Source organism: Desmodus rotundus, chromosome 7 (assembly GCF_022682495.2).
Source record: "Desmodus rotundus isolate HL8 chromosome 7, HLdesRot8A.1, whole genome shotgun sequence".
NCBI lineage: Eukaryota > Metazoa > Chordata > Mammalia > Chiroptera > Phyllostomidae > Desmodus > Desmodus rotundus.
This window is the reverse complement of record NC_071393.1, coordinates 46,659,151-46,685,432: the sequence shown is the minus strand read 5'-3', so window position 1 is coordinate 46,685,432 and position 26,282 is coordinate 46,659,151. Positions and strand designations below refer to the sequence as shown.

General features: G+C 37.1%; 1 protein-coding gene across 4 annotated transcripts in view; it reads left to right on the top strand.

Annotated features, from left to right (window-relative positions):
* LRFN5 (leucine rich repeat and fibronectin type III domain containing 5) overlaps positions 1-26,282 on the top strand; it is a 268,158-nt gene that overhangs the window by 229,475 nt on the left and 12,401 nt on the right. For 2 of the 4 annotated variants that reach the window (XM_024551376.3, XM_045187882.3), the window contains exons 3-4: positions 18,961-20,365; positions 22,912-23,624. In XM_024551376.3, coding sequence (XP_024407144.2) covers positions 18,981-20,365; positions 22,912-23,624 — 2,098 coding nt within the window. In that variant the 5' untranslated portion in view covers positions 18,961-18,980. Of the gene's footprint in view, positions 1-18,960; positions 20,366-22,911; positions 23,855-26,282 lie in introns of those variants that run through there. The other 2 variants (XM_045187870.3, XM_071221930.1) reach the window with 2 other exon arrangements.

Genomic DNA, 26,282 nt, shown 5'->3' with positions numbered 1-26,282 from the left:
TCAGGACATAATTATGTTATATGCTTAGTTTTGAAGGTTTGAAAAACTCTAATCATATCCTAAAAATAATTGGGTGTCACTTTTTGCAGACGTAAATAGGTCGTCCTTACGAAATGGGAAAAAAGAAGGAAAGGTACATTATCTAAAAACTACTTAGTGTCTAGTTCTTTTTTCAAAACCCTGAAGGCAAATACTAGACATTAGATTCATCTCATTAAAAAATGTTAGTGTCAGAAGCTTTGGCAAGTGGCACTTGAAAAATAATTATGAATCAAAAGTAATCATTATTTTATAAAATAATAAATAACCATGAAAATGCTCCTAAATTTAGACAGTAGAATGCTGTCAAGATATTTAAAACAACTCATTTCCATTGCCAGCAAACCAGCCGTACCCATCATATCCTTCAGGAATTGTACACTCACAGATTTTAACACTAATATTTGGGTCATTTTAAAGTCTATTCAGCCTAATTGGAATAGCATATATACCTTCAAAGACAAATTATTCCAAACCAACTCATTATCTCTCATCACATTTCTACCGCTTTTCTTCCTTATGTTCTGTATTCTAATTCATGTCACCCTATGCTCTCAGTTCCCCGAGCCAAAATGGAGAAGTAAGTCAGTGCTGGCATTTACCTCACACAATCAATGACCAAGTCAGAAATCTATTTTTACATCACATTTTCATAGAGAATACCTGCAGTTGACCCAATGCCTCATTTTAATAAAATTTTCCTTGGTTAGCTTGGAATAATTCATGAACTTTTCTAACTTACTGTCAAACAACGCTTCAGGGATTAAATGACTAGCATCTGCCTGCTAATAGGACAGTTTTATGATAAATGTGTTTAATAAATTTGATCATCATGAAATGACTATGTTTAACAATTTTGTGGGGTGTGTTATAGCCCATAGCAATACTTGTCAAAAATCTCTCAATTAATAAACAATTTTTATAGTGTTCTTGTTACTAACACTTATGAATTAGTATTAAAGGAATCCAGGTTAGTTGTAACTTTTGTTTATTTTACCGAAAATACATGCTCATTTTATATAATGTTTTAAAAATATTTGATATATCTGAATTTTGCAATTCTGAAATAGATATATAGACTTGAATGCCCATTTTTCTAGTCACTTGTAGCATATTCACATGTGGTACTTTAATGTTTTTAAAATCACACTATAACAAGTTGAAATTGGTTTGGCTGTGGGTAGCAGGGACTTTTCACTAAACAACTGTTTAACTTCTACTTCTTTATGATTCAGACACATTTTAATGGCTTGATTCAAAATTCACCAAGTTAATATACTTCATTTTGGAGTTGCTAACAGGCTTTTCTACATGGTTATTATTTCTGCTGCTTGCTAGCGTGCTGCCGGGACTACCGCTGCTGCTCCTGCTTCTATTCCTGGAGCAAGTGCCGTGAGTCAGTCGTTGTGTTGAAGAGTTCAGACATATCTTTGGAGAATAAAATTGGTTCTTGGGCTTCTGCTGAAGCATGGGCTAGCATAGTGTAGCATTTGAGGGAAACACAAACCCCAAACCCAGAAGCATTTACAAATCATGAAAATTTTACTTCAGGTTTTCTTCAGAAGTAGAAGAGGAGATGGCACTGCTGCAAATATAATAAAACATCCTATAATGTTCTTAATCCATCACTTCCTAACTCAAGGCTGCTGAATTAATGACTTTGCGCCCTTGTAAAAAAAAAAAAAAAAACCCTGCCAGTATTGGGCTTTTCCCTTATTCTCTCATTCTATACTTATTCTATTCTCCAAACTTCAGGATCTTTTTTAATGTTAGAGGCCATATCATTTTAAATTTCACTGCCTATAGCAATTGTGAGACTCTCCTTGTATTCTCATCAGCACTGATATTACAATTAAAAATAATTATTTTACAAAATAGTGTTTTTAATTCACATTTTATTTTTAAGTATATTTTATTGATTATGCTATTACAGTTGTCCCAACTTTTCTCCCCTTCATCTGCCTCTGCCCTGCACCCCTCCACCCTCCAGCATTTCCCCCACTCCTAAGTTCATGTCCATGGGTTGTACATATAAGTTCTTTGGCTTCTCCATTTCCTATACTATTCTTAACCTCCCCCTGTCTATTCTGTGCCTACCAACTATGCTTCTTATTCCCTGTACCTTTTTCCCCCATTCTACCCCTCCCCCTCCCCACTGATAACTCTCCATGTGATCACCATTTCTGTGATTCTGTTCCTGTTCTAGTTGTTTGCTTAGTTTTTGTTTTTGTTTTTTAGGTTCAGTTGTTGATAGTTGTGAGTTTGTTGTCATTTTACTGTTCATAGTTTTTGATCTTCTTTTTCTTCGATAAGTCCCTTTAACATTTCATATAATAAGGGCTTGGTGATGGTGAACTCCTTTAACTTGACCTTATCAGGGCACTTTAAATGCCCTGCCATTCTAAATGATAGCTTTTCTGGACAGAGTAATCTTGGATGTAGGTCCTTGCCAATCATGAATGTCAATAATTCTTTCCAGACCCTTCCTGCCTGTAAGGTTTCTTTTGAGAAATCAGCTGATAGGCTATGGGAACTCCTTTGTAGGTAACTGCCTCCTTTTCTCTTGCTGCTTTTAAGACTCTCTCCTTATCTTTAATCTTGGGTAACTTAATTATGATGTGTCTTGGTGTGTTTCTCCTTGGATCGAACTTCTTTGAGAGTCTTTGAGGGTCATGGATTTTCATGTCTAGTTCCTTCACCAGATAGGATGTTTTCCTTCATTATTTGTTCAAATAAGTTTTCAATTCCTTGCTCTTCCTCTTCTCCTTCTGAAACTCCTATGATTCCGATGTTGGAACATTTACAGTTGTCCCAGAGGTTCCTCAGCCTCTCCTTATTTTTTTGAATTCTTGTTTCTCCATTCCATTCCGATTGAATGTTTATTTCTTCCTTTTCTTCCAGATCATTAATTTGAGTCCCAGTTTCCTTCCCTTCACTCTTGGTTCCCTGTATATTTTCCTTTATTTCACTTTGTATAGCCTCATTTCTTCCTTCATTTTGTGGCCAAGCTTAATCATTTCTGTGAGCATCTTGATTACCAGTGTTTTAAACTCTGCATGTGATAGGTTGGCTATCTCCTCATTGCTTAGTTCTTTTTCTGGAGTTTTGATCTGTTCTTTCAGTTGGGTCATATTTCTTTATTTTGGCATACCGGTCTGGATGAATATTTCTTCTTTAATTCCTTGGTTGTCAAGCTTCCATGCAGTTTGATTTTCTGGCAGATTTGCTTGGTTTTTTTATTTTTAAATTTGTTGTTATCCTTCTTTTGGTTGTGTGAGGAAGTGAAGTGTCTCTATCTATGCCTCCATCTTAGCCAGAACTCACTTTATTCACATTTTAATGACTAAAACTTGTAAAACTTTTTCAGACACTTGCTAAAAGTTGAATTTCCATCTTTATTCATTCAACAAACATTCATTGAGAACTGTTTTTATGCCAGGCCTTCCTCTAGTGTTAAGGATACAATGATAAACAAAAGAGGAAAATCCATTCCCTCACAGAACTTTAATTTTATTTGGTATAGTTAAAAAAACAAACAAGGAAACAAAATGTGTAGAAGGTGAGTTGATAGTAATTGTTATGGGGAAAAATAAAGGACTGGTGGGTGAGGGTTACAATATAAATAAGGTACAATGTAAAAAACCTACTATGAAGATGACATTTAAATAAAGACTAGCTGGAATTAAAGGATTAAACTGGGCCCATGCATAAGGATGGGTGGTGATATCCAGTGGGAAAAAGTGAAAGAGAGTGCAAAGTCTTTAGCAATAGTTTGCCCAATGTGTTTGGCAAAGAGCCAAGAGGCCCATGTGATAAAAGTAGAGTTATCACTGAAATCAAAGAGCAGTGTAGCTAGATCATGCAGGAACTTGCTATTGTAAGGATGTGAGCATTCTCTCCAAGTGAGATGGGAAGTCAGTAAGAAGGTTTTGGTTCCCTCTAAGGTTTAACAAGACCACTGTGGCTGCCTTGTGGAGAACAGACTGAAGGGCACAACGTCTGAAACAGGGTGACTAGTTAGGAGGCTGTTCCTACATTCCAGGTGAAAGATGATGAAAAGTCATAGCAGTACATACGATCTCATTATGTCTACATAATAGTCTATAAGACTATCACGAACAAGAAAGGGAATAGCAGTGAACAATTCCAAGGTTTTGGGTCTGGGCTTTGAAAAGAATGAAGTCGACCTATACTTAGAGGGAAATGTTATGTGAGATGTAAAGCAGATGTGAGAGACAACATTAGGAGCTCAGTTGTAGATGTGTTTTGAGATTAGAGATCAAAATGGAGTCAATAAGTGGGCAGTTCAGTACAGAAAGGTGCTTCAGGCTTCTGTGACTCACCTGTTTGCATCCTTTACTCAGCTACCTCTTAAATTTATAATTCATTAATATAAGTGATTATGGATTTTTTAATTTTGTGATAGCACTTTTTGAAATATGTATAACATCACATTGAAGTGATCATTATGTTGTAAAAGCTTAAATTCTGTCAATAAAAAACTATGAGAATCTACTTAATAACACTGGGTAGGGAGAGTGTGTTAGGGGGAGGGTAAAGGAGAAAATGAGAGAGAGAGAGGAAAAAAACATTGCTTTCAGTGGTATAAAAGCTTCCATATGGTGTTAGTTTGTCAAAATATTTCAGTAGGAGTACTGCCGGAACTTTTCACCCACACACATATTTAGTATTTAAACCCTCAGTAGTAAATTCACTTCCTTTGTACGTGTGTATGTGTTTCTTTGTTCTCCTGTTGCCTCAGCTTTTCCTGTAGATTTTCTGTTGGTAAGAAGTGGCTGCCTCAATGTAGAGAACGATATCAAGCAGAAGTCTAAACCATATTTTTTTCTGAAGTATGCAGATTCCTAGATGCCTGAATTGTGTCAAAGTATCTGTGCTGATCATCCCATCCACGTTGCTCTGCAACTGTGCCTCTTTAATTGCTATGGCAACAGCACACCAGAGCCAATATAGCCACAAAGATTCATTACGTGAAATGTTAAACACCATCCTGCGATTGAAACATAATGGACACATAACATTTCAAAGGCTCAGAGACTCACCTTTCAGAATTTAAAAAAATAAAATAAAGTAAAAATAAATCCTGGCTGGTGTAGCTCAGTGGATTGAGCACTGGCCTGGGAACCAAAGGGTTGCCTGTTTGATTCCCAGTCAGGGCACATGCCTGGGTTGTGGGCCAGGTCCCCAGTAGGGGGTGCGTGAGAGGCAACCACACAATGCTGCTCCTCTCCCTCTCTTTCTCCCTCCCTTCCCCTCTCTCTAAAAATAAATAAATAAAATCTTAAAAAAATAAAAATGATAAAGTACAAAGTCATTTACTTGATTTTAAACACCGATTAATGATATTCGTATTTGTATTATTGCCCTTTTTCTGCCCGTTCAAATTGTCATAAAATCAAGGTGAATTCTGATGGGGAAGCTTCTGCATTCTTGGAAAATAAAACAGGGGCCATCTATGCTGCATAGGTGGGATAGTCATTTCCATGCATTTCACATTTGTGATGTTTCATGTCCCGCGCCTTCCCCTCTACCTTGTGTTCACTGAAACCTGATTACACTGCAAAGAGCTCCAGTAGAAGGAGAAATGGGCACCTTAAATCCAGATTAGAGTTTCAGCAGGCCTTCACTGGGATTCGATTTCCTCCTCATTCAAGACCAGCCCAGACACGGAGCACAGCTTTTTTTCCCGTGATGTTTCCCAGACGGCCTGGATTTGAGGGGGCACACATCTTAGGTAAAATTTGATGAGGCACAACCATGCAGTAATACCCCGGCAAACAGGTTACTCTTTATCTGAGAAGTTATTCTACTTACCTATGACTGTTTATATGACGGCCCCGTGCCTATCACTGTTTTACCTAGGATAGCCTCCCTGTTTGAGCTTCCCTCAGTCCTCTCTCCTCTCTTCTCTTCTCTACAGTGAACCTTAATTTATTAAACATGGAATTTAGCTATCCCTTGTTTCATTGCCCCTTCAAGATCCATACCTTGGGTACTCACTACTCACACACAAGTGGGTTATTAAATTATTTTGCTAAATAAATAACCGTCTACTCTCCAGAATAATTAAAACTATTCCTAAGAGGCATTGTTGTCTTACTTAGTTGAGTTTTTAAATATAAATTATCTTGTACTTTTATACACACATCAACCCTCCCCCTTCCCAAATATTTTCCACATAAGACTATACTTTCAGGGACCATTTCTATAGTTCGTTACCAAATATTTTCCACATATATCTGAACATCCGCAAGGAGGGCTCACAAGCAACACAAAGCTATTTTAGGAAACCACTTGCCACCTGTGCCCGCCGACCCAATTCCAAACTATAGCCATTCAGCCCCGTGGGGAAGCTTCCCAGCCTCTCAGCCCTGGGCTGTGCTAGGCTGCTTTCTCCCTCCTATGGGATTACTGACAGTGCTGACTCTCAGTATCCATGGCCCCTCAACGGCGTTGTGGTATCTGCAGTCTTCCAAGTTGTCGAGAGTGGGGACAACTCAGCCTGTATCAGGAGAGAACACTGAAACCTCTTACACACAGAAATCACTCTTCTGCCTGTGAGGTAGAGTTTATACTCTTCTAAAGAATACGTAGTTTTATGGACTTAAGCGTTTGGGTAGCTTCAGTCATGTCTTGGGACACCAAAGAAAAATACCTGGCAGTGGTTAGTATGTCGTTTGGGTTGTCATTCAGCGTGCTCTTAAGTCTCTGCCACAGTAATGTGCTAGCACCTTTTAGGTGTAATTTGATTATAAAGAGACCAGGAGAGTAAGTGAGTATATCACTGGATGACTTTAAGGAGTCATTGTTGGAATCAACAACTTTTTCTGTCCAAAGGATACCTATTCAGAAAGACACAATACAAATAATATTTTTAAGCATCATTTTATCTTAGGAAGAGCATAGGTTCTTGATATCGATATATCTTCACCTTACACCTGTTTGTTTATTTTCTATATGACCTTGGGGGATTGCTTAATATTTCTTAAATTTTATTTTATTACATAAAGTGGGAATAAAAACAACTATTTTTATGGGTTGTGCAGGGATTAAATGGATTTGGTATGATAAGTATATTGTATAAAAAGTCCATCTTGCTTTCTAATGTAAGCTAACAAAATTATTATTAAAAACATTTTATAAAAGAAATAAAACATCTATATAGCTCTTATCTTAATTTTAAAAAGCAAAGTAGTGATGAAATATTTTCACATCTACTAGTTAGATATTTGCACATTTACTAAATGGCAAATATTTATTTAGTAAACTGGTTTAATTTAAAAGTTACCGGTATCTCAATCTAATTTTCTACTCTATAAAATAATGAGACTGTTACTTCCTTCATGTTCACCCAAGCTCAATGAATGGTAACTATTATTCTTTTAAATTTGGGTTGTTCTAGTAATTGACCTCCTCTCTGTAGTTCAGTAGTGTAAATAATATATGTTTTGTATACATATGTCATGTTAAATAAAGAAAACATATGTATATACACATGTTGAGAATAAAAGTTACAGGATGCTGTATTAACTCACAGAGCCATTTGTACTGTGTTAATTTAAACATGGAAATATATGTTAAGTTAAAACTTTTCACTGTCTGCCTTCTTTTATAATTGAGTATGTATTTTTACTAAACTTGGTACATTCTAGCAATCACCTGTCTGTGGTGCAGATACTAAGTAAATCTTAATGAAGAAATTAATAAAATAATGAGTGAATAGATGCAAGGGTGAATTTAAAAGGTAATTGTTTGTAGGTTTTATTTGTCATATTTTGAGGCTTGGATGTAACAGTTTCAATGGTCATATCCTCAGTACGTATTTTAATAGAAAATGAAGTTTTAATGGTATCATTTATAGTCCACCTTAGAAAATAATTGGGCAGAAATCTAAAATACTTGTATTTTCAATGTGTCACATTGTTTCATTATCTACACTATATTATAAAAGAGCTGTTAGAAAACTATCTATTTTTGACACATCCCAAAACAACTCATCAGCACCAACAGACAGCATCGCCTGTCCCTGAGCATCAGCCTGAGCAGAGGGGAAGGAGTTGGTAGAGCTCTGCTGAGTGATGACAGCTCCCAAAGAGCCCGATAGCTTTTCTTTCTTTTTTTTTCCTTTTCGTATTGTTATTCTATTACCATTGCCCCAAGTTTCCCCCATACCTCTCCCCTGCCATGACCACCCCTGTTCTCACAGTCAATCCCCACTCTCTTCTCCATGTCAGTTGGTCAATTATACCTGTTCCCTGAGTAGACCCTCCCCCTCCATTCTGCCTTTATTCCCCTCCCCCCTCCACTCTGGTTGCTGTCAGTCTGTTCCTGGTTTCCATGTCTCTGGTTCTATTTTACTCACCTATTTGTTTTGCTGATTAGGTTCCAGTTAAAGGTGAGATCATATGGTATTTGTCTTTCACCTCCTGGCTTATTTCACTTAGCATAATGCTCTCCAGTTCCATCCATGCTGTCACCAAAGGTAGGAGCTCCGTCTTTCTTTCTGCTGCGTAGTATTCCATTGTGTAAATGTACCATAGTTGTTTGATCCACTCATTTACTGATGGACACTTAGGCTGTTTCTAGCATTTGGTTATTTTAAATAGCACTGCTATGAACATAGGTGATGAAGATGTTCTTTTGGATTGTGTTTCAGGATTTTTACGGTATAATGCCAGCAGTGGAATCACTGGGTCAAAAGGCAGTTGAATTTTTAGTTTTCTGAGGAAATTCCATATTGTTTTCCACAGTGGCCGCACCAGTCTGCATTCCCACCAGCAGTGCACTAGGGTTCCCTTTTCTCCACATCCTCACCAGCATTTGTTGTTTTTGATTTGTTAATGATGGCCATTCTTTTTTTCTTTTATTTTTCTTTTTATTGTTGTTCAAGCACAGTTGTGTCCACGTTCCCCCACCCACCTCTACCTCCCACTCTCAATCCTACCCACCTTAGGCTTTGTCCATGGGTCCTTTATACATGTTTCTTGAAAACCTTTCCCCTTCTTTCCCACATTATCCCCCTCCCCCCTCCTCTGGTCACTGTCAGTTTGTTCTTTATTTCAATGTCTCTGGTTCTATTTTGCTTGCTTGCTTGTTTTGTTGATTAGGTTCCACTCATAGGTGAGATCATAGTGGGATCTCACCTATGCATAAGTGGGATGCATAGGTTCTCTTCAATTGGTGTTTTAGGATTCTTTGGGTATATTCCCAACAGTGGGGTCACTGTATCAGAAGGCAGTTCCATCTTTAGTATGGAGGAAATTCCATACTCTTTTCCACAGTGACTGCACCAGTCTGCATTCCCACCAACAGTGTACTAGGGTTCCCTTTTCTGACTGGTGTGAGGTGGTATCTCATTGTGGTTTTAATTTGCATCTCTCTGATGGCTAGTGATGCTGAGCATCCTTTCATAAACCTATTGGCCTTGCATGTGTTCTCCTTGGAAAAGTGTCTGTTCAGGTCCTTTGACCATTTTTTTACTTGGATTGTATGTCTTCTTGGTGTTGAGTTGGATGAGTTCTTTATTTTGGAGATCAAACCCTTGTGTAATATATCATTGACAAGTGATGTTTTCCTGTGCAGTTGGTTCCCTTTTCGTTTTGCTGATGTTTTCTTTAGCCATGCAAAATTTTTTTAACTTGATGTAGGCCTATTTGCTTACTCTTTCCTTTATTTACCTTGCCCTAAAGGATATATCAGTGAACATCTTATTGCATGGGATATATGAAATTTTACTGCCTGTGTTCCCCTCTAGGACTTTTTAGGTGTCACAGCTTATATTTAAGTCTTTTATCCACCTTGAGTTTATTTTTGTGTATGATGTAAACTGATGGTCTAGTTTCATTTTTTTGCATGTACCTTTCCAGATCTCCCTCCACCATTGCTGAAGAGACTATTTTTACTCCTTTGTAAGCTTCTGCCCCCTCAAGTCAAATATTAATTGTCCACAGAGACACAGGTCTATTTCTACACTCCCTATTCTGTCCCAATGATCTGTGTGTCTCTTCTTCTGCCAGTACCAGACTGTTCTGACTGCAGTGGTCTTGTATAGTTTGATGTCAGGTATTGTGGTCCCTCCTACTTTGTTCCTCTTTTGCAAGATTGCTGAGGCAATTTGGGGGCATTTTTGCTCCTATGTGAATTTTTGAAATATTTGTTTCAAAATAAATCTGTGAAGTATGTCATTGGTATTTTAATACGGATTGCATTGAATCTCTAAATTGCTTTGGGTAGTATGGACATTTTAATGATGTTACTTCTTTCAGTCCATGAACATGGTATGTGCTTCCATTTATTTATGTCTTCCTGAATTTCTTTCTTTACTGTTCTGTAGTTTTATGAGTACAGATTTTTTACCTCCTTGGTTAGATCTATTCCTAAGTACTTTATTTTTCTTGTTGCTAAAGCAAAGGGTATTTTGTTCCTAGTTTCTATTTCTGATATTTCACTGTTGGTATATAAAAATGCCTTAGATTTGTGAATATTGACTTTGTATGCTGCTATTTTGCCAAACTTACTTATTAGGTTGAGTAGTTCTTGGGTGGAGCCTATAGGGCAGGTGTGTCCAACCTGCATCCCAAAGGCTGCATGCAGTCCAGGATGGCTGTGAATGCAGCCCTACACAAAATCATAAATTTACTTAAAACATTATGAGATTTTTTTTGTGATTACATGTCACAGCGTATTTAATGTGTGGCCCAAGACAACACTTCTTCTAGTGTAGCATAGAGATGCCAAATGTTTCAACACCCCTGCTAGGGTTTTCTATGTACACTATCATGCAATCTGCAAATAATGACAGTTTTACTTCCACCTTTCCCATTTACCTGTGTCCCCCCACCCCAGCCCCACCCCCCGCTCCCTCCTTCTCTTCCTCCCTCTTTCTTCATCTTCTTAAAGCAGTCAATTTAACATTTCTTACAATGCTGCTTTGGTGTAAATATATCCCTTTAGCTTTTTTAGCCTGGGAAGCTCCTTATTTAGCCTCCCATTTTAAATGAGAACCTTGCTGGGTAGAATAGTCTTGGTTTCAGGCCTTTGCTTTTCATTAATTTGAATATTTCTTGACATTCCATCTGTTTTGCAGTGTTTCTACTGAGAAGTCAAATGTTAGCCTTATCGGAGCTCCCTTGTATGTTACTAGCTCTTTCTCCCTTGCTGCCTTTAACCTTCTCTCTCTGTCTTTAAATGTAGCCATTTTAATAATGATGTGTCTTGGAGTGGGCCTCTTTGGGTTCATCTTGATTGGACCCTCTGTGCTTCCTGCATTTGCATGACTTTCCTTCACCAAGTTAGGTAACTTTTCTGTCATTACTTTCTCAAACAGGTTTTCTATTCCTTGCTCCTCTTCTTCCTTCTGGTATCCTTATGATACAAATATGATTATGTTTCATGTGGTCCTGCAGCTCCCTTGAAGCCTCTTTGTTCTTTTTGAGTCTTTTTCATTTTGTAGCTCTGTCTGGGAATTTTTTCTACCTTCTCCTCCAGCTCACTGATACGATCCTCTGCTTCATCTTGCTTAACTTTAAATCCTTCTGTATTCTTCGTTTCAGATATTGTGTTCTTCATTCACTCCTGGCTCTCATTGATAATTTCTATGTCCTTTCCCATGCTAATATAATTCCCATTAAGTTTCTTGTAGCTTCCACAAAGTTCCTTGTAGTCTCACTGAGCTCCTTCAGTGTCCTTATAACCATTATTTTGAACTCAGTTTCTGATAATTTGCATCCCTCAATTTCATGTAGCATTCTTTCTGAGCATTCCTCCTTTCCTTTTGTTGGGGATGGTTTCTTCATCTCCAAACTTTAGGTGACCCTTCTTGTTTGTTTCTGCTTCTTAGATTGATCTGCTTTGACTTCCTATCTTTGTGGTACAACCTTCTGTGGTAGGAGACCTGTGGCACTTGTGCAGTCTCTGATTTCCTGAGCTTGATGTTCTTGGAATACCCTTTATGCCATTTATGAGCTCTCTGATTGTAATTAGGTTTTGGTTGTTTTGGGGTCATTCTTTGGTGGGTCCTTATTTCTGGCTGGCTGACTGAGAGTCTCTCCACCCACCATGTCTTATAGGCTGTTGTACAGGTGCTCCCAAAACAAAACCAAACAGCCCAGGAAACAAACTCATACCAACAATATTAACCCTCACTCACACTCACACTATCAACAGCAAATGAGCCAGTATTAATAAAGTTGTAAAGAGATTAAGATTATTATAAGAAAAGAAAAACAAATATGAGAAGCTTAACTGAAAGAGAAATAATTTTGTGAGGGTAACGGGAGAAACAATAATAAAAGTAGGGAGTAGGGACAAGGCAAAGAGAGAAAGAAAAAAAATTGCATCATAAATAAAGAAAGGAATGAAGAATGTGGAATGAAATAAGAGAAAGGAAGTGAATAGTGTTAGGCTTAAACGGAATTTTAAAAAATAAATGAATAAAAAATACAGAGAGAGAGAAAAAAAAAAGGAACCAAATTGGAGAAAAAGATCCACCACAGTGCTATCAACAAAGATGAGCGAAGATTAATGTAGGTGGGAGGGAAATAAGAAGGAAAAAAAGAAAGAAAGAAAAGGTTAAGAGATGTCTAGAGGGAAGAAAAGTGATTTTGAGATAATAGAGGGAGAGGGAATACTAGGGATGAGGAATTAAAACCAGGCTATGACAGGAAAAAAATAAAATTTAAAACAAAAAAATAGAGGGCTACAGCAAAATGAAGTAGGAGAGGGGAACGGTAGAATTTAAGATTTGAAATACAAAAATAGTGACAATCTAGAAATATAATTGGAGAAATGCAACAACAACCACCAAATGCACAGCCAGTGAGCAAAGACTGATAAAGGTAGAAAGAGAATAAGGGTATTTTAAGAATTCAAAAAAGAACATGAGATGACTAATGACAAGAAAAATAGTTTTGTGAGGCTGGAAGGGGGAGTAAGAGTGTAGAATGGAAACAAGTCATGGCAAGAGAGAAAACAAAATTTAAAACTAAAATAAGGAGGAAAGAAGAAAGTAAAATGGAGTAAGAAGGGAGGAAAAAATATGAGATTTGAAGTAAGCTATAATATAAAAAATAGTGATATGCACAAACTTGAAGGACAAGAAATTAATGTTAAAAAGCTATGTAGGAGAGAAAATAATGCAAATCATGAGGAAGACTGCAGTGGAATTTGTCTCAGTATAATCTAGTGTTACCACAGTCTTCTCTTTCTGCATCTACCCCTGGTGATGTCAGATGGGATTCCAGTCTGGCCCTAGGCAGCCTGTTTGAGGCTACCAGTGATTCACAGTCTGTGGATGTCTGCTTCAGTTGTTAATCTAGTCACTCTGTAATCAGCAGTCAGGCTTAAGCTCCACAGGGTGGGGCAGAGTAATTCCTGAGGGCAGAGCTGTTGCTTCCCCTCAGGCTGGTGCCATTCAGAGAAGACTGCTCTGCCTGAGCAGGATGGCTCCTGCCGTATGGGGTATCAGCACAGGGATCCTGATGGTTCCCTCAGTCCTCTCCACAAAGCCACCATCCCCAGACTCTCCTCCATCATCTCTAGTCCACTCTGCCCCCACGCCCCCTTTGCTGGATCCCAGGGTAAGTGGCTACAAACAAAAGTTTATGTGTTGGCCCTTTAAAAATCTCTCTATGACTCCAACCATCTCTCCCTGCCAGACAGAAACCCTGCTGCTTTTCACAGCTGGATGTTATCTGGGTTCCTTTCTCGCTCTGGTGCTGTAGGCTGGGGAGCCCCTCTTGGGGTTTAGACCCCATACTTCTCAGAGGGAGCCCCCTGGCCACTGAATTTTCCTTCAGCACTTCAGCTGCTGGGTGTGGGAGCCCAAGCAGCCCTTTTGCATCTTTTCTGCACCAGCTACCAGTCACTGTGTGGTGAAGTGGTTTCTTCTGTTTGTCCTTGGTTGTAAAGGCTTTTCTCCAGAGAGTGTTCAGTGTTATTCAGGATGATTTCTGCAAGGAGGTTAGTGTAGCTTCTACTTACCCCTCTGCCATCTTGGATTCTCCAATACTATATATTTTTTTTAACCAACATATAAATTGGTAATATATTGGTTTCTGCAGAGAATAAGTTATACTCCCAGTTCACTGTAAAATCTAAATTTGCTTTTATATTCCATTCTAGTTTGCAAATAAATACTGATTCTCTCAAGCATATTTTATATAATAGCCATGATTGAAAGAATACAGTATGGACATTTTCCCATTTATGTGTGATTGACTCTTTTTGCCTTTAATGTGTCACTTTGTGTCTGATTTAATTAGCTTGGAAGAATACATAGGATAGAGATGTGTAAATAGTATCTTAAGAGCTGCAACTGCATGACTACTTACCGAGTTATACCCCACTAAACTATTATCATTAAAAACCCATTGGCATTGTTAGAGGATTCACCTACTTAGAGAAAAAATAGACAAATCATGATTTATATCAGTTTCACTTAACTGGATAAGAATGTGAATAGTGTCTTTGATGACCTTTATAAATTTTTAATTCATGAGTTCCAGCAAAGTATGATAATTATTCTGCTCTACCATTCACATTCATTTTTTTTCAAGTGGTCATACATTAACCTAAGGAGTATAAGGCTTCTATCTTTGTTTCTCTCAGAAACAGACCTGCCTTTCTCCTGACCCGTTTTCCCTCCTGACTGGTCTGACCCACCCTCCCTGCAAACACCCACAACCTAGTTTTAACAAGACTGATGGGCAGGCATGGACCTGACAGCTAGATAGGACGGGACCCTGGAATACAGTTTAGTTTCTGAACTTGTAGGAATTAAAATCTCTGTTTCTTTACAGGATTCCTTATCTCCTATCTTTCAGGAATTTAGAAATTCCCACCGTGTCCTTAGATAACATGGCAAATCTCACTTAAACAACAACAAAAAATAAATAGAGTTACGGACATGATCCATGTTTCTTCTAAACTTACCCTTACTTTCTAAGTCACCACATCGGCATTGAGGCCATATTATCCCAGGCAGTGTCTATGTCGCCTGGTGAAGTGTACCTGATTATGAAATAAGGTGCATAATTGGTGTTAGATTGAAATGACATCTTGGAAGATATATGACAGAGTTAAGAAAAATATGACTAAGTTCTAATTAACTACCAATAACGGGTCATTTTGTAAATTCTTTTTCTTTGGAACCAATACTTGAAAATATAATGGAAAACCTAGATTTCTTTTATAAAACTTATCAACTAGATTGAGGTATATTTGGCATAAATAAAACACACCAGTTTTAAGTGTATAGTCAATGAAATGTGATGAATGTATACATCTGTATACTACTGTCCCAAATAAGGTATAGAAAATTTGCATGACCCCCCAAATTTCCTTAAATCTACTGCCTTCCAACTATACAACCACTGACTTAATTTCTGTCACCAAAGATCGGTTTGTTCTAAATGCACATACAGGGTGTGGCTAATGTAGTTTTACTGTTGTGAGAACACAAAACACAGGGTTTATTCTTGTATTATTGTTTATTAATTATTGTATTTTTTTTCATACCAACAACTGTGAACCTACTTTGCCCCACCCTGTATACTTGGAAGCTTACAATATGTATTGATATATATCTGCAATTCTTCTGTTTAGGGAAATGTTTTAGAGACATGTATTAGTTTGTCAATGCTGCCCTAGCAACGTACTACAAACTTGGTGTCTTAAACTGAAATGTATTGTTCCACAATTCTGGAAGCTAGAAGTCAGAATTAAGGTATCTGGCATGATTGCTTCTCTCTTGAGAGCTCTGAGGGGAAACTTCTTTCTTTCTCCTAGATTCCAGTATACTTAAGCCCTCCTTGGTTTATGGATAACATTCTCACTGTGCTTCATGTTGTCTTCCCTCTGTGAATTTGTCTTTGTGTCCAAACTTTTGCATTAAGAACAAACTGACAGTAACCAGTGGCATGGGGGGCGGGGAGGGCGGGGAGGGAGGGCAGGGATAACAGGGGAAAGAAGGGAAAGGGCCCTCAAAAAACATGTATAAAGGACCCATGGACAAAGCCAAAGGGGAGTAGGACTGAGGGTGGGAGGTGGGGGTGGGTGGGGCAGGGGAAAGTGGTGGTGGGAAAATAGAGACAACTGTATTCTAACATTAATAAAAAAAAATTTGTATTAAGCTTAAACATTCCTCTGTGGAAACTATTGGGGTGATTCAGGAGGCCACAGCTATGGGCAACAGGTGATTGGCAGCTTCATCACAACACGCCCTCTCACGCATCACATCTCCTGCAGAGTTTTTTGGCAAAACATGAAATCACCCAGGTGACTCAGCCCCATACAACCCAGATTTGGTGTCCTGTGACTTCTGGATTTTCGCAAAACTAAAACCACCTTTGAAAAGGAAGAGATTTCAGACTGTCCATGAGATTCAGGAAAAATACAGCAGGGCAGCTGATGGCAATTGGGAGAACTGTGTGAGGTCTTAAGGTGCCTGCTTTGAAGGGAACTGAGTGTCATTGTCCTATGTACAATGTTTCTTGTATCTTGTATCTTCTGCAATAAATGCCTCTATTTTTCATAGTGCATGGATGGATCTCATATAGTTCATTTAAGTTTATTTGCATCCTCAGTGTTATGATGTTATTTTTAAAAGCATATATGATTTGTAGCTTATCCAGCTTATTTAATGGTTAGGGTAAGAATGATGGTCTTTGTAACTTTTTATATCTCTACCAGAAGTACTGTTTATAAATATTAAAACACAGTAAAAATATGTTATACTGATCCACATATATACAATTTCTGTTGCTTTTCGTACATTGATAAAGATTCAAGATTCCATCGGATAAATTTTCTTTCTGAGGAGAATTCCTTTATATTTTCTTATAGTACCATTCTACTTGTGATGAATTTTTCAGTTTGTTTCTCTCAGATATATTTATTTTACTTTTATCTTTTATGAATGTATAAAACCCAAGTTGACAGACTTTCCTTTTTCGTGAAGCTCTTTAGAGATATTTTTATTGTCTTCCATCTTGCCTTACTTTCAAAAGGAAGTCAGTAAGAGGTCAGGGGTGGGGTGGAGAGATGGGGAGAAAAGGCAAACAACTGTAATTGAATAACAGTAAATTTTTTTTAAGTCAGGCATTATTTTTATTTTGTTCACCTATCTTCTTATAATGTGTCTTATTTATGTGACTGCTTTTAAGTTTATTTTTTCTTTTCCTATGGTTATTTTCAATATAATTATAATGTGTGTTGCTGTGGTTTTTCTAATGTTGAGCTTAGGTTAATGGGTTGCTGGGGCTTTTTATCACCAATTTGAAAAAAATTACCATTATTTTTCAAATACATTTTTACCTTATAGCCTTCTTCTGATATTGCAGTTTCATGTATGTTTGGCTTCTTCATATTTTTTCCACAGGTCACTGAGTTTTTGTTCAAATTTATTTCCATCTTTTGCCTATTTAATCAGTGTTTCATAATGGTTAGTGTTCATTCCCCTGTTTCTGCCTGGAGATTACTGGAGTTCTGGTTACTCACCTTTTTCATTCTCTGCCTCATACATTCAGGCCACCCTACTCTGCACTCCCATCTCTTGTCTCTTCAATACATGAGACCGTGGATGCTTTGCCCTGCTTTCCCTTTTGTGCTGGAGAATAGAAGGTGTCTCCAGCAGCAATGATAGGGTTCATTTTTTTTAAATTCAGTTTTCTCAAGGATCACAGTTCTGTGCTTCCTTTTTTCTGATGTCTGAAAACTAGTTTTATATCTTTTTGTATTTTTTGCCACTTATTTTGGAAAAGCTACTTTAGTACGAATCATTCCATCATGAACAGAGGGTACAACGCTACTTCATTTGTCAAAATGGCAATTCTTATTCATTAAAACCACATTTAACATGGCATAAAATAGGCATAAAGTAAATTGAGCCTATAAAAATGTGTTTTATTTAGAAAACTAGGTGCATTATTGCTAGAATAACTCCATATTTCCTATTTGTTCAATTAAAAATTGAATAATTTATCCAGCTACTTTTCCTTTTGGCATTTAAAACTAAATGTAACTTATATGAAGTTTTAATCATATGGGTAAGTATTTTTATTTTTGAGCATTAATTTCAAGAACAAATATTTAAGATAAAACTGGAAAATGAAGCTGTCAGCCTTTTCAAATTAAATCTGGATAAATGGAATGCAGTAAGATTTTAAGAAAAAGAAAATTTAATATATATCTTTTTGGACTCACTGTTAAGTTATAACTACTTTCCATAAATTATCTTAAAAAACCCATGTTTATATCAAATAAAATTTTTAATGCTGAGAGCATTTGTAGTAAAGTTTCAGCATTTTTATTTCTGAGAATATGATTCTGTATTAATGCTAGGATGTGAAGGTTGTTCTATGTTCAAGAGAATTTGCAATGATGAATAAAAATGTAATCAAAAATTAATTACTTTCAAATATAATGCCACAGGTTTAACAATTTCAAATATTGTCTCTTATGTACTACCCAGGCAAGTAAATTGAAATAGTTGCAAATTCTTAAATATATCTTTAAGCTTTTGAACTTATGCTTGGGGTTTATGAGAAGTTTTCCAGAACTCTAATACTCCATTATGGGCTAAATATCTCTTTTTTTGTGTGCACCTGTGGAGTTCCCCAGCCATATTTCAGAAATAGCGCTGAATTTACAGAACTATAATAATCTATTGTCTACTTTTCCCTGTTTGATTTTACAGCCTACAAAGCCATGAATGGTGTATTTTTCATCCTAGTGTCCACTATACCCTCCAGTCCAGAGTAGATATTCTATACTTGTTAAATAAACAAATGGATAAATCGCTTCTGTATTTCACTTTGAATTGAAAAAGGCTACTCTACTAGGAATATGAACTTTGGTCAAATGATTGAACATTAACTCTACATTTCGTGTCTTTTCTTACAGGCTCTTAAATCTGATCTACAATGGAAAAATTCCTTTTTTATCTGTTTTTCATTGGCATAGCAGTGAGAGCTCAGATCTGTCCAAAGCGTTGTGTCTGTCAGATTTTGTCTCCTAATCTTGCAACCCTTTGTGCCAAGAAAGGGCTTTTATTTGTTCCTCCAAACATTGACAGAAGAACTGTGGAACTGCGGTTGGCAGACAATTTTGTTACAAACATCAAAAGGAAAGATTTCGCCAATATGACCAGCTTGGTGGACCTGACTCTGTCCAGGAATACAATAAGTTTTATTACACCTCATGCTTTTGCTGACTTACGAAATTTGAGGGCATTGCATCTGAACAGCAACAGATTGACTAAAATTACAAATGATATGTTCAGTGGGCTTTCCAACCTCCATCATTTGATACTGAACAACAATCAGCTGACTTTAATTTCATCTACAGCATTTGATGATGTCTTTGCCCTTGAGGAGCTGGATCTGTCCTATAATAATTTAGAAACCATCCCTTGGGATGCTGTTGAGAAGATGGTTAGCTTGCACACCCTTAGTCTGGACCACAATATGATCGATAATATTCCTAAGGGGACTTTCTCCCACTTGCATAAGATGACTCGGCTCGATGTAACATCCAATAAGTTGCAGAAGTTGCCACCTGACCCTCTCTTTCAGCGAGCTCAGGTACTAGTGACCTCAGGAATCATAAACCCATCTACTTTTGCATTAAGTTTTGGTGGAAACCCTTTGCATTGCAATTGTGAATTGTTGTGGTTGAGGCGTCTGTCCAGAGAAGATGACCTGGAGACCTGTGCTTCTCCGGCACTTTTAACTGGTCGCTATTTTTGGTCAATTCCTGAGGAAGAGTTTTTGTGTGAGCCTCCTCTCATCACTCGTCATACACACGAGATGAGAGTCCTGGAGGGTCAAAGGGCAACCCTGAGGTGCAAAGCCAGGGGAGACCCTGAACCTGCAATTCACTGGATTTCTCCTGAAGGGAAGCTGATTTCAAATGCAACGAGATCTCTGGTGTATGATAATGGAACACTTGACATTGTTATAACAACTGTAAAGGATACAGGTGCTTTTACCTGCATTGCTTCCAACCCTGCAGGGGAAGCAACACAAACAGTGGATCTTCATATAATCAAGCTCCCTCACTTGCTCAACAGTACAAACCACATCCACGAGCCTGATCCTGGTTCTTCAGATATCTCAACTTCTACCAAGTCAGGCTCTAATGCAAGCAGCAGTAACGGTGATACTAAAATGAGTCAAGATAAGATTGTGGTGGCAGAAGCAACATCATCTACGGCATTACTTAAATTTAATTTTCAAAGAAATATCCCTGGAATACGTATGTTTCAAATCCAGTACAATGGTACTTATGATGACACCCTCGTTTACAGGTAAGAAAAATTAAACAAATCTCTAGACTTACCATGTATTGTAGTGTAGGGCTTGTTAAGGCGCTCTGATACATTAATTTTTCATTGCAGCGCTCCTCTGTATCGTAATGATAGTATTCCATGTTTTAAGCATACAATGTAAGCCTTGTGAAAGATGAATACATGTGGGGAACTATTCTGAGTGGTGTTATTTTTAGAGTTCCAATTTATATTTAATTTCATGCTTACTCCCTCCCCCCCTCATCTAAGAGATGTGACTATCAGAGAGCAAGATTGATTTATTTTGAAAATTCAAAAACATACCAGAACTTACACATCCATGTGAGTGTTCTTTCCTTCGAGGAAGCCACGTTGGGAGACTATACCATTATCCCAATGATGCTGCCATTGCTCAAAATGCTTTTGGAATTATCTTTAGAACCTTCGTCATACTATTTTGAATATCCTCAGTGGTGGCAAATCATCGTCTTTTGAGGGTGAATTTGAATTTTGGAAACAAGCAAAAGCCATTTGGAGCCAAGTCTTGTGAATAAGGTGGGTGATCAAGATGGGTATTACCAGTTTTGGTCAAAGATATGATGTAACTATAAAATAATGAGACTGATGTTTTGAGTGATTGACTTCTGTACGTGTGTGTTGTCTCATATACACTGGTTCTTAAGGCAGTTCCGAAGGGAAACTTTATAAATATTTTGAGCAGTGAGAGTATCACTGGAATTAAATATGGAATCTCCTGTAAAGACATTGATGGAGAGAATTTACATCTGACTAAAGAATTTCTGGTATGTTTTTCTAAAGTTCAGCCTCATTGATTTATAGTCACATCTTGTCCAATTTCAGTTGGAAATATAACTTTCTACCCCTCCATATAATTTTGTTGATGATAGATTCTTATTAATCCTAGGAAGCAATGCAAAATCAGGGCTTTGAAATATATATATATATTTGTCTTTTCTAAAATTAGGTTAACTCAGTTCTTATATACCTGTGAGAGTTCTTGAAGATAATTTAATTTTCACTCATGTGTAGAAATGAGATAAATTTTGCACATGAGCCTGAGCTGGTAGAAAAAAACAAAACTGTCCCAGCTAGCCACGTGATCAATCCTGGGCAAGGTTCGACCTGGCTGAGTTTTAATTTCCTCATCTTTAAAAGGAAGAGATTAAAGTAAATGGTCTTTAATATCTCTCTTATTACTAAAAGTATGGGATGTAGACTGTGATGCATGTATATTAGCATAAAATAGTTTTGATCTTGTTATACTCATCTCTTCACCTGGGCAATGGGTTATTTACCACCGTGAAAGACAAGTATCCCCCTCTCGCCCCTCACCTTCTGGTAGCTGCTACACATTCTACATATTTTAAACGTTGATTCTGTGAAATAGGTTAGTTTCCATTTTCTAAATTCTAAGACATTAATTATTCTATGACAAGTAAATTCGATGTAACTTTGAGGAAATAGCTTGAATTCCAGATCCTAATGCTTGTCATGTATAACATTTTGATAATGCTTATCTCTCGCAGTCACTGGAAAAACTAAATTATAGTGTTTATGCAATGCTTAGTAATGCCTGGCATTTATCATCACTCAGTAAGTGGTAGTGATCTCAATCACCAATACATACTCTGACTTCTGAGCGTCCCGGTATTGTTCAGGTTGTATAACAGATTAGCACTGCCAAGTTTTTGAAAAACTCTCTTTCAGGGTAAAAATACAGTTTCAAGCCTTTTTCCAAAATAGTTATTAGTTTAGGTCATAGTTTAATTTGCTACTGAAAAAAAAAAAGGTAGTGGAAAAATACTCTTCCACAGAAACTTTTGTGATATAATAGATTCAGAGACATCTCTAAACTCATCAAATTTTAGAAGCTATTTTGAAAGTAAATCCATCATCCCACAGTGGGGAGGACAAGGGATGTGTGGTCTCTCTGGTCAACAGCTTTGCCTTGTTCATGTTTATAGGATAACATTACTCATATATTTTCATCAAACTCATTTAGATAAAAAATACACAGGAAACCCAGCGTTGAAGGTTCAAGAGGGGGTGGACATCAAGAAATAAAGTACTTTAATCTTAGCAATTATCTTAGTTTTTAAAGATGGTTTTACCGGGTTCCATTCTGGTTTCTGATGTGATTGTCAGTGTTTTCCCTTCCTTCGAATCGGCTTTTAGTAGCAGAGGTGTTGGAAGTGCTAAATGGATTTGTTTAGTAGTGAGATAATGTCATAGTCACACCTTTCAAAAGCAATATGTCATAAATGATTTTTTAGAAGTGGCTTTTATTAGGAGTTCTGCTTTGCCAAGCAATGTAATTAGTAAGCTTGTCAAAGGCATGGTGTAGGCACCCTTAATAGAATCCAACACTAACTGTTTGCCATTTTTACTGGGGAAATATACAATTCGAACGTTTTCCCATATTTTATACCTGTTATCGGGCTTGTCTGAATGAATACTGAAGTGAAACAGAACTGAAGTCATAATGATTCTTGTGTATACATGTTTGGCCTTGTTTCGAATATTAACACACTTCCATTGTCCCTCAGAATGATACCTCCTACGAGCAAAACTTTTCTTGTCAATAACCTGGCTGCTGGAACCATGTATGACTTGTGTGTCTTGGCAATATACGACGATGGCATCACCTCCCTCACTGCCACAAGAGTCGTGGGGTGCATCCAGTTTACTACGGAACAGGATTACGTGCGATGCCATTTCATGCAGTCCCAGTTTTTGGGAGGCACCATGATTATTATTATTGGTGGAATCATTGTAGCGTCCGTGCTGGTTTTCATCATCATTCTCATGATCCGGTACAAGGTTTGCAACAATAATGGGCAACACAAGGTCACCAAGGTCAGCAATGTCTACTCTCAAACTAATGGGGCCCAGATGCAAGGCTGCAGTGTAACGCTGCCCCAGTCCCTGTCCAAACAAGCTGTGGGACATGAAGACAATACTCAGTGTTGTAAAGTCGCCAGTGACAGTGTGATGCAGTCTTCAGAAACCTGTTCGAGTCAGGACTCCTCTACCACTACCTCTGCTTTGCCTCCTACCTGGACTTCAAGCACGTCTGTGTCCCAAAAGCAGAAAAGAAAGACAGGCACAAAGCCAGGTACCGAACCGCAGAACGAAGCCGTCACAAACGTTGAGTCCCAAAACACTAACAGGAACAACTCAACTGCATTGCAGTTAGCTAGTCGACCTCCTGATTCTGTCACAGAGGGGCCCACATCTAAAAGAGCACATTCAAAGCCAAGTAAGTTTCTCACTTTGCCTGCTGAGAGACCCAGAGCAAGGCACAGGTACTCCCTGAACGGAGAATTAAAGCAATACTATCGTTCTGTTAACTCACTGAGCACCTGTGGACTGTTTTCTAAAAGAAGCCTGTCTATGAATGGGATGTTAATTCAGTCCCACTGTTCTGATGGGTATAGTGGAAAAGCAACTCTTTCAAATTCTGAGTGTATATTGGAAAGCCCTATGTAACCTATTACTTTTTAATGAAAAAAATTTTTGAAAACTCATATAAGAAGTTGGAATTTGAAATTTCAGTCCTTTCTCTCTGACACGTGGCAATAGAGCCAAGGTGTATAAACCTCTAGGATACAGTTACTTCTATATAAATTTAATACATTTATATGTGTATATACATATATATATATAAAAGCAGGACATGGTGGCGGTGCCTTTCCCAGAAAGAACTGGCTTTCAGGTTCTGTGGCAGCAGATCGCAAAATGAAAGTTGTCATAGTGGAAGTAAAGTCCCGCATAAACAATGATATTTCTCCACCTTACAAAGGACCGCCTATGAATAATTGGTACTTTTCATGAATGGATTGCCTATTTCTTTCAATGACAGTGGTGTTTATTTTTAGGCAAATAGTGTAGAGAATGAGTTTGTGTTGTTATGTTACTTAAAATAAAATATTGAATTAGTACATCCAGACAAGTGTTAAAATAAGTACCCTTCTAAACAATGGTTTTGGTTCTGGTGCCTTAATGGTTCTGTGATACTTCTCATTTAGGACACAGCTTTTTCCGTGGGAAGCAGAAGAAAATGAAATTGATTTTGCATTTATCAATAAAAATAAATTCAAGTTCAGTTTTAAGTTACAGGCCACAATTTTATATGCATCTACCTTGGCACATAAAAGTGTTTTTATTCATTTAATATTAATTTAATACATTTAATAATATATTTGTTGAATGAATGCTTTATTTTTTCTTAATGCATGTTACAAAAGGGAGACAACATTACAAGATTGCCTTTATCAAAGGGATGTTTATTCTCATCACTAAGTAATTTAAAAAGACTTCTAATGAATTTATTACCTTTACAAGAATATAAAGGCATTGCTCATTAGGTAGTGGTAGTGGTTTCATTTTTCCCTTTTGCACTGTAATTCTGAATTCACTGTTTATTTTTTAGAGTAAATTTATTTATTATTTCAACTAAAACCAGTGGTAAAATCGAGTTATAAATCATGCAGCTTTTGAAAAAAGAATTTTAACTTAAGTCAAGCAATGTTACTGCTCCTTGTTGAAGTGGCGTTTTTGGATATTCGCTGAACTCAAGGTCTACAGATAAATGTTTCTATCTACTTGTAGAAAATCTAACAGTATTGTACACTAACATGATGGTGTTTTATTAAAGATTGGTAAGTAAGGGTTAACGTTAACTTTTTTGTTGTAGTTGTTGTTTTGTTTTGAGAATAAGGCTACTGTGGTAATCTTGTAGAAAAAAATTAGCCACATATAATAAGCATTCATTAACTCAGATCACTTGAAATGCCATTTAAAACACAATTGAGGAATGTCAATCATTCGTTCAATTTCCTCCTGTTAGAGGCACATATAAAAATTTCAGTTAATTTTAACTTTCTAGAGGTACTTCTTATTACGCATGATGCATTATGATGCCATTAAAAGGAAGGCAAGAGTAAAGCAATTAGAGATTTCTTTCAATGCCAGTCTTGAAACTAATTGTCTGATGGGCTTTTATTACCTTAGGTGTTTCCTAAGTGCCTTCCTTGCCCGGCTTTCCTTTTCTGAAGTTTGCCTTTCACATTTTTAAATCTAATGAGCATTCATGGGTCAGGTACACCGTTCTTGGGAGGAATAAATGAGATCACGTGTGGTAGTATTTTATAAAGTAAAAAATGTTATAAATGTATTTTCAACACTATTTCTGTAATAATGCTTTAATGCGAATTAAATACTTTTATTTATTTTTAACTTCAAAAGTTGATACACAATTTCTTTATTTTCTTTTTTTTAATTGGTGTACGATTGACATACAACATTATATTACTTTCAGGTATAGAACATAATGACTCGGTATCTGTATACATTGTGACATTATCACCACGACAAGTCTATCACCACACGTAGTTACTGAGTTTGTTTTCTTGTGGCGAGTACATCTGAATTATGCTGTTAGCAATTTTCAAATATACATACAGCATTATTAACTGTCTTATAAAGCTGTACCTTATATTCCTATGACTTATTTACTTTATAATTACAAGTTGGTACCTCTTGGCTTCCTTCACCCATTTTGCCCTCCCTCCCCTCCCCTGTCTCTGAAAACCACCAATTCATTCTCTGTGCTGATGAACTTGGGTTTTGCTTTGTTTTGTTTTTTAGATTCCACACACAAGTGAGACCATATGGTATTTTTCTCTCTGTAATAATGCTCTAATCCCAATTAAACATTGTAAATTATTATTAATTACTTAATTCTTCATGGGGTGCTGATTGACAAAAGTATATTATTTTTCCCCTCTCTAGTTTTTTACCTACATAATATTTTAAAATCCTGAATATAGAAAAACTTTTGAAATGTAAATAAATGAATCCCCTAAGAAGGTATCTCTGGGATTAGGGAGACTGGACAAGTGGGCTATAAAATCAT